The following is a 9,038-nucleotide window of genomic DNA, read 5'->3' on the forward strand; positions in this document are numbered from 1 at the left end:
TAAGAAAATGTATTTAAAATAAATAATAAACAAAATAAAGTCATAATAACCATTAATAACAAATAAAGCAACGGTTCATTCATGTAGATATATTGATTGCACTTTAAAAACTCTACAAACACTTCATTCAGTAGCCACCTTCACTTGAAGTTTTATAACTACTCATTTAGTGAACACCATTAAAATATCAGTCGCAGCACTCTACTTACAGTAACCATATATCAAGATAAATAAAAACAAGCCTAAGTTTAGTACTTAATTCGGACAGTCTCTGGGATGAGTACACTATTCAACTTCGTTTAATGCTTTTCGCAGAAAAATAACCTTCGACGGAATGAAAATTAGCCTGGATGAAGTCACTAAAAAAAAAAGGGAGTAACGTAATATAGATATAAAATTATCCATTAAATAAAACCTTCAACCAGGCAATGGCATACTCCACAATAAATAAACACCCACCCTACACTGTAGGAGATATTTAAAGGATTCAACTGCATTGCAGTAACCATATCCCAAGATAAATAAAAAGAAACGAGACTCCAAAACTTGATTTGGACAACTCCTGCAAGAAGAATACCATTCAACTCCATTTAGCGCTTTTAGCAGAAGAAGAAATAAGCATTGACAGAATGAAAAAGTGACCTTAATACAGTCAACAACAGTTAGTTATAAAAGAAAAGGAGCCCTAATACCCATAACAGCGCAGTTAATCATGAAAATAGCCTTACTACCGATGTTTGATTAATGCATTTGCAACATCTGTAAAAACCTAATAAACTTCACTCACCAAAGACAAATCAAGAAATGGAAAATAGGATGAACAAATCTTTAAAGCGATTAGTGGTGTGAAAACACACCATTTATTAGTGCTGACGTTACAGAAATTTCAAGCCCTCTCTCCACGGATGCGGCGAGCGAGCTGAATATCTTTGGGCATAATAGTAACCCTCTTGGCATGGATGGCACACAGATTAGTGTCTTCGAACAGGCCAACAAGATATGCTTCCGCCGCTTCTTGCAGAGCGGCCACGGCAGAGGATTGGAATCTCAAATCCGTCTTGAAGTCCTGAGCAATTTCTCTGACCAGACGCTGGAAGGGCAGCTTCCGGATAAGAAGTTCGGTACTCTTCTGGTACTTTCGGATCTCACGAAGAGCAACAGTACCCGGCCTGAATCTGTGAGGTTTCTTCACCCCACCAGTTGCCGGTGCAGATTTCCTGGCAGCCTTGGTTGCAAGCTGTTTCCTCGGCGCTTTTCCACCGGTGGATTTACGGGCAGTCTGCTTCGTTCGAGCCATTTTTTCTTTCCCCTCTTCTCTACAACTTCTTGAATCGAAAATGTTGAGACACGGAATGCATAGGCCTCTACACCGTTTACCCTTTTATATACCAGTTTCCTCAACATTTTTTCGAATTTCAATTTCGCACCATTTCCAACACATCACGACCGTCCGATTTACTCCCCTAATCGACGCTTCCTACTCCTCCACCTCACCCATCGCACGGATCCGTATTTCCGCCTTTCCATCCTTTATTATTTGTTAAATATAAACAAATGCCTTGCTCGCAAAACATTATGCAATAATATTTTTTTGCTTTTATCGAATCATGATTATTTACCTACTTTTGGGGCTATAGAGGGTATCATGGCATTTAGAGTTGCACTTGTGCGTAGAGCCCAATAAATCTACCCCTTTCCTCGGGTAATCCTCAAACAATATTAATTTCATGTGTTGGGTCTCCGGGTTTGGTTAATTGAGTAATGGTCAAAGTTAGTTTTGCAAATTTGTTATTTCATGTAGAGATTAACCTTGTATCTATTTTCAATGTGTATGCTATTTAATAAAATATGTTAGGTAAAGATTATGAAGTTTTTGGCTCAAAATTCTAACTTATTTATGTTCATGTTAAGGTTAGGCATAGTGTATTTAGTGGTTATAGTGGTAGTGGATGGAATCGACACCATGTCATGCTAGTATGAGGTCATCCTAGTTGGAAGTATGTAAAACTTATTTAAGAGAATATAATTGTTTATGTTATATAGAGACCCACTTGAAATTCTAGTAATTGTTGTCGGTGAACATCTCCATTTGAATTTTAGGCATGGTGTATTTAGTGGTTATAGTGGTAGCAAGTGGAATCGACACCAAGAACATGTTAAATACTTCACTCTTTAGTTTTAATAAGTATACCCAAGTGCGTATGGAGAAATCATCAATGAAAGTTAAGAAATACTTGTAGCCAGAGAATGAAACAACTGGAAGTGGACCATATAAATCACTATGCACAAGCTGTAAAGGGGCTGAGGCGTGCCAAGAGGCACGTTTTTTCAAAACTATCCCGATGATGTTTTCCAAGTACACATCCAGAACAAACACCATCTCTGTAAGATACCATAGGAAGACCTGTCACCATATTTTCTTTACATAGATTTTAAAGGGAGCGATAGTTTAAGTGACCAAATCACTCACGACAAAGTTTGCTCACTTCATCATTATGAGCAACAAATACCGAGGGAAGAGTGGATGACCAAATTTGTTAAACTTATACAACCTTGTAGAATCATCAGCAATTCCAATAACTAAAATTTGTCTAGGATCTCTTAGGTCCTTAATTACAACATCGTGATGTGAAAATTCAACGATTTTACCTTCACTTGAATGAGTTGTAGGATAAGGTTGGAACACATAGTACATCATTAAATTGACCATTGTCTAGATGAATAGTTCAAGTCCCTAAAACACTAAGAGATCTATCATCACCAACATATATTTTTTTGGTGTTACAATCATTTAAAGAAGAAAACATGGCTTTGTTTTTGGCCATGTGATAAGAAGCTCCGGAATCAATGAGCCACTCATGAGAATGAGAAGAAGAAGATACATTTAGTGCATAACCAGACCGAGATGCATGACAACCACATGCAGAAAGTGCTATTCCTGAAGATGAAGTTGAAGTTGAAGAGTGCTCCTAATGGATGTTATTATTCTTCATTGTTGCTTCCATCTTCTTAAACCATTTGGATTCGATGTGGACATCTCGATTACAAAAGTTGCAATGTCTATCAGTATTCTTCCCTTTGCTTTTATTTGCCTTATCATTTTGTTGAAATGATTTTTCATTTTGAGGCTGGAATTGCTTAGGACCATTGTTTGGTTTAGGACCATTCTTTTTAGGATACTGATTCTTAGGATTCTTTGAATTTGGTTGATACTGTGTGGCTATGGCTTTTTTAGAAGAGTTTCCAAGATTAAGAAGACTAATATGTAAGAGTTTTTCTTGTTCTCTTATTAAATAATCACAAAAGGCATCAAAATAGGGGGACTTGTAGTCTTGTTCTTGAGAAATAAAGGCTTCTCTAGTAGAATGGAAAGTGGAAACAAACACAAAGTAGGCTAGTTCCAACTTAGTAAGAATTGAATAAATAAGGCTAGCATCTTCTTTCTTAACCTTAACACCTTCCAAGAGAAGTCTAAGGGTCTTGAACTTGGACAAAAAATCTTCAATGGAAGAAAATTTATTGGGGTCCAACGTAAGCAACTCATTTTCGAGTTGATGGGCTCTAATTTCATTTTTAATTCCAAAAACTTTAGTGAGTTGTTTCATTGCTTCATTAGGGGTATCAAGTTCTGCGATATGGAATCTAAGGTTCGGATAAATAGACATCCATATCAACCCATGTGCTTGATCTTGCCTATTTTCCCATTTAGCTGTCTTATCTTCATCTTTAGGTTTAGTTTCTTGGCCTGAGGCTATTCTGTAAAGACCTTTACTTCTAAGTAAATCCACAATGTAAGACCACCATTGAAGTAGTTGGTGTTGTCAAGAATAACTTGGCATGGACTTTCCATTTTAATAGAAACTGAAGCTGTAGATGCTAAAAATAAGTGTTCCAATGGAAAGATCTCAAAAAATTAGGCTGATTAAGAAAAAACAGCTTCCGGATGAAGAAGTTATGGCTTTTTGAAAAAAAATTGTTGAAGATGCTGACGAAGTGCGTGAATGTGCGGAAATGAATGATAATGTTATATTTAAACACCCCCCCCCCCCCCCCAAACTTAATCTAATTAGCTCACTTAAAAAAAAAAGAAAGATTTTATGTGACCCACTTTTATAAATAAGTAAAAGTCACTTTTACAATGGTACTTTATGAGTCACCCACTAAATTGTAACTTAAATAAAAGATAAAGAAATTTTAGAATTATAAGTGACTCACTTTTTATAATGGATGAGAACACTTTTACATAAAGTAACTTTAAAACATAAGTTACATGTGCTTTTTGAAAAAGTAACTCAACAAAAAGAAAGACTTGAACTTAAGACCTCTATTCTCATAAAAAAACCTTTGGACCAAGTGAGCTAGTTTAAAAAGTTAGTAATTTTTAGAGAAGATGAACAATTTTTTTTTTTTTTTTTGTAAGTCACTGAAGCTTTGGGGTGCGTGCTTACTTGAAAAAGCTCATTTTTCCTACAAAACAAAAAACCACACAACCCAACACGGACATGCAAAAAAAACCAAACCTTATGGCTTGAAATTGGCTTTCGCCGGAAACTAAATATTTTTCTCAATGTTTCTGATTTTCCGAGATCACACTAAGGCGTGGTGGAAAAGAGCATACGCATGAGAAAAATTATTCCTTTCTATTTATGATTTTCTCAGATCGCACAGAGTTGCGAGGCAAAGAGAATATGCAGAAGGTATAGATTTGGTAATGAAAAACATAGAGCTAAATAAATCGAAATAAATAGAGAGATGGATAACTAAAACCCTCTAGATCTTAAAAATGGCGTAGCTAGGGCTACCGAAAACCTTTTCACGTGAAACGAAAGGGGTTCCTCACTAGAACAGATGCTCCTAACACAATAGAGCAGTCCTCTCGGCCCAAAAGTAGTCATAAACAGTAGATCTAGGAAACGACAGTCGGATGCAGTTGTACCGGCTTCGGATTTGGATCACCAACGGATGCAGCCCTCAAATAGCTCTGATACCATGTAGGAATTTATAGGGTAAGTTCCTCGGATAGAAGACCAAAGGACACCACTCACAAACAGATCATAGATCAATACATTAGTATTCTTGATGTGGTTAAAACCCTCAAAGAGGGAAACAATCCACGGCCTGAGCCAACGTGGCCACTTCCGGTAATTTATTAATAAAAGAATTAAAACTTACATAAGCTTCTCTCATGAACGGTTGCCCTACAAATAACCCTCCATGCTCTTTAAATAGAGATCACGGACCAATCAGGTGTTAAGTCATGGATCAAGTGTCGGTAATACCGAGGAGAGAATGAACCGTCAGATCACTTCATGTCTAGAACATATTGTGACCGTTGGATTCTAAGTTACAAATGTACATAGTAAAGAAACACACTTTACCTAACTCTACACTAGACCAAGTTATACTTAACTATTTCTTATGTGTTGGAATATCCTAACACATCCACATTCTTAGGAGTTGCCCATTCCATGATATAGCTTGGATATTTTCCGGGTCCACTATTATACCTTCCTTAGAAACAACATGTCCCAAGTAATGGAATTTTGTCTGAAATAAAATTCACTTACTAAGCTTGGAATACAAATGATGTTCTCTCAACAATTGTAACATTGATGTTAGGTGCTCTACATGTTCTTCCTCGTTCTTAAGATACATCAATGTGTCATCAATGAATACTATCACAAAATTTTCTGGATAAGGACGCAACAAATTATTCGTCAAACACATGAAAGTAGTTGGATCATTATTAAAACAAAAAAGAACTACTACAAACTCATAATGCCTATACCTGGTACAAAATGTTTTCTTATAGATGTCCTCTTCTTTGATGTGTACTTGATGATATCATGATCTCAAGTCAATCTTCAAGAACATTGTTGCTCCCTTCAACTGATCAAATAAATCACCAATCCACAACAAAGGATACATGTTCTTAATCGTCACCTTGTTGACCTGCCTCTAATTAATACACAACCTGAGAGTACCTTTCTTCTTCTTCACAAAAAATACTGATGCACCCCAAGGCAACACTTGGCCTTATGTATCCTTTATTAAGCATTTTCTTAAGCTACAACTTCAATTCCACTAACTCCATAATGCTCATCATGTATGGTGCCTTTGATGCTGGTGTTGCTCCTAATACCAACTCAAAAGAGAATTCCACTTCCTTATGAGGCGACAACTCTGAAATCTCTGCTAGAAATACATCCTAAAACTGCTTCAAAACTGAATACCTCTTCAAGACTTTAGCATCCTCAATGTCCTTCCATTTTTCACTAGAAATACGAACTGCAAACAATACACACCCTTTCCTGCAACTTTACTTTGCCTGCATAGCTGTAGCCATTCTTACTGATGTAGGCTTCTTCTTACCCTGCAAGATTCTCTTTTCTCCATCATCATCCAAGCACTCAATAGCCTTGTGATAACAATCTATCTCAGTCCTGGGAAGGTACAACTAATCCATACCCAAAAGCATATTGTACAAGCCCTAATGAGTCACATTTAGATGTGTTGATTTAGGCATACCATTCAGCTCAAAAACACAAGCTCTTACCCAATGATGAATTCTTTTCTTGGTCCTTATAGCCAACTGCACCAACCAAGACTCTGTATGCACTTCTTTACTCAAGCCACACTTATCCACTAGGTCAGGATTAACATAACTATAATTAGATCCAAGATCAATAGAAATGGAAACAAATCGATCACAGAGCTTACCTTCCATCTCGATAATAGATGCTTGGTGATCCGCCTACTTGTTATCAAATGTTGCGTTGATTTGAGGAATGCTCTGACCAACATCTCCAACTGTCTGCGCCTCTTGAGCACTATAGATATGAGGTCTACCACCCTAATACAAAAAACAATCCTTCTTGCGATGATCTTTGCAACATATCTAACACTACAACGGTTCTCTACCACTTCCCTTATTCTTCTTCTCTCTAGGTTGATATATTTGTCCCTTCTCTGTTGTGTTGAACTTCTTGTAAGGAGCCACATTTTCTTTCTCACCTGCATTCTGAGGTCTTTCCTACTTTGAAGGCCATTTTCCTTTGGTCTTGTCATTGCCTTTGTAGTCATGTCTCAGTCCTACTCTTTAACTGCTCATAACAGTGCTTCATCTTCTCGATGACTTCCTCCAATGAGCGAGAATCATCATACTCAATCTGATCCTGAATGTTAATGGCAATCCATTGATGAACCTTTGAACCTTCGTCTTCTCATCCTTGAGGTAAGGCACATACCTTATCAATTCTAGAAATTTAGTCGTGTACTTTTCATATGTCATATACCCCATCTTCAATTGATAGAAATCCTTGGATTTTTTGTCATAGTATCGCTATCACAAATACTTCTTCCTGAAGATTTTTTTTGAACTCATGCCAAGTCAACTCCTCTGACGTGATGCCTCTGAAATGATTCACATCTTCCCACTAGATGTTTTCCTTTCCCATGAGATTGAAAACAACTGTCATGGCCTTCATGTTCTCTAAATAATAATGCATCTCAAAGAATTTTTTTATCGCAAGCAACCATTCTTTTGCATATTCCAGTTGTAGAAATTTTGAATAATAAACACTTATTCAACAGAGGTTATCCCGAGTTTACACTATTGCGGAATACATGCACAATACATAATCTCCTCTACTTTGATCATCAATTTAGCAGCATCAAAAATAATGAAACATCAATCGCATGCACACATTAACACAGTATGTAACCCGGGGAAAGCTTACAGCTGAAAACCCCACACTATCTGTATATTAATGATTGAGAACATGTAACATTACATAGTACAATACTCCTCACAAGTATCCAGCACTATCTCCACCTGTTACACACAAAACTAGCTCAGATTTGATCTCCAAATCTCCCTCGCTGCTTTGCCTGCCTCCACTGCACAATCCTGCAAGAGAATGAATGAGAATGGTTTACCAAACTCCTATTTACCTTGTGAAAATCGCCCACACTGTAAATCACGTGAGAAAAAGCTATATTTCACTTGGTATTGGCCCACACTATGCAGAGATCATTGGCATAACTCAATCCCTTTGATTGTGCAAATCATCATGCACAACTATAGTCACAACTGATAGCAATTTGATCCTCTAACACCTGTCCCTGTTGAACTGAACATGCACTAACATGCAATTGAGTTAACTGATGTATTCTATAGTTTCATTATGAGTTAATAATTAGTTTAACAACTCATCATTAGTCTATTTGCAGTTAGACTAATTACAACTAGTTTAACCAAGTCAAACTGAACACAACTCCATCAACTCTACAATCAACTCCACCAAACTCAACTGATTGAGTTCTAACTGAAGTCATGCATGCAACAACTCAACTGACCCACAAAGAAAGCGTACTTCCTTCTGACAACTACATGTGCCACATCTGTAGCTCAAACTGAAGTTCTCCAAGAGAATAAGATCAAGTTTATAGTCCAAATATTATTACGAGACAATAATATTTGACTTTTCTATTTTTGACAGCCAGTCTAAAAATAGACTTTGATCACTCCTGCTGTGATCACTCCTGTTGTGATCACTCCTACTGTGGTCACTCCTGCTGTGATCATCCCTGCTGTGGTCACTCCTGCTGTGATCATCCCTGCTGGGATCCAAAAATATAACTTGCGCCATAATTTGCCTGTGGGCCCACTTAGTGAAGGTGACTCCTTTCCACTAAGCTCCATGATCTTGTTGCATTCTCAACAAGCATTTCTTGTTGCACAATTTTCAACACTCCCTCTCAACAAGAAAGGCTTCCTCTCAAACCCGATCCTGTAACTCTGGAATGTTCTCCATGCAACACATCTGGCCGGTCCACTTGCTCTGTCATCAAAGTCTCTGACTGCTATTGCCTCTGTCGATTGAAAACTCTGCATCTCTGTGCTCTTTAGTATCTGACTGCTCTAGCCTTTGTCACTTTGATCTCTGACTGCATCTGTGCTGCTGCTAGTTCTATCTCCCAGCATTGCATTTGCACTGCACCTCCCAACTGACCTCCCTGTTGGGCTAGAAACACCC

General features: G+C 37.5%; 1 protein-coding gene across 1 annotated transcript; it reads right to left on the reverse strand.

Annotated features, from left to right (window-relative positions):
- Positions 1-386: 386 nt before the first annotated feature.
- LOC149250445 (histone H3.2) lies at positions 387-1,344 on the reverse strand. The gene is made up of 2 exons (XM_089456439.1): positions 858-1,344; positions 387-562 (listed from the first exon to the last, which is right to left on the reverse strand). Exon 1 carries the CDS (start codon positions 1,295-1,297, stop codon positions 887-889), a length of 411 nt encoding a protein of 136 aa, XP_089312565.1. The 5' UTR covers positions 1,298-1,344; the 3' UTR covers positions 387-562; positions 858-886.
- Positions 1,345-9,038: the final 7,694 nt, after the last annotated feature.

The sequence above is a fragment of the Pinus tabuliformis genome, chromosome 7 (genome assembly GCF_031772625.1).
Source record: "Pinus tabuliformis cultivar Carrire ecotype Pingquan chromosome 7, CPIR1, whole genome shotgun sequence".
In the NCBI taxonomy this organism is placed as follows: domain Eukaryota; kingdom Viridiplantae; phylum Streptophyta; class Pinopsida; order Pinales; family Pinaceae; genus Pinus; species Pinus tabuliformis.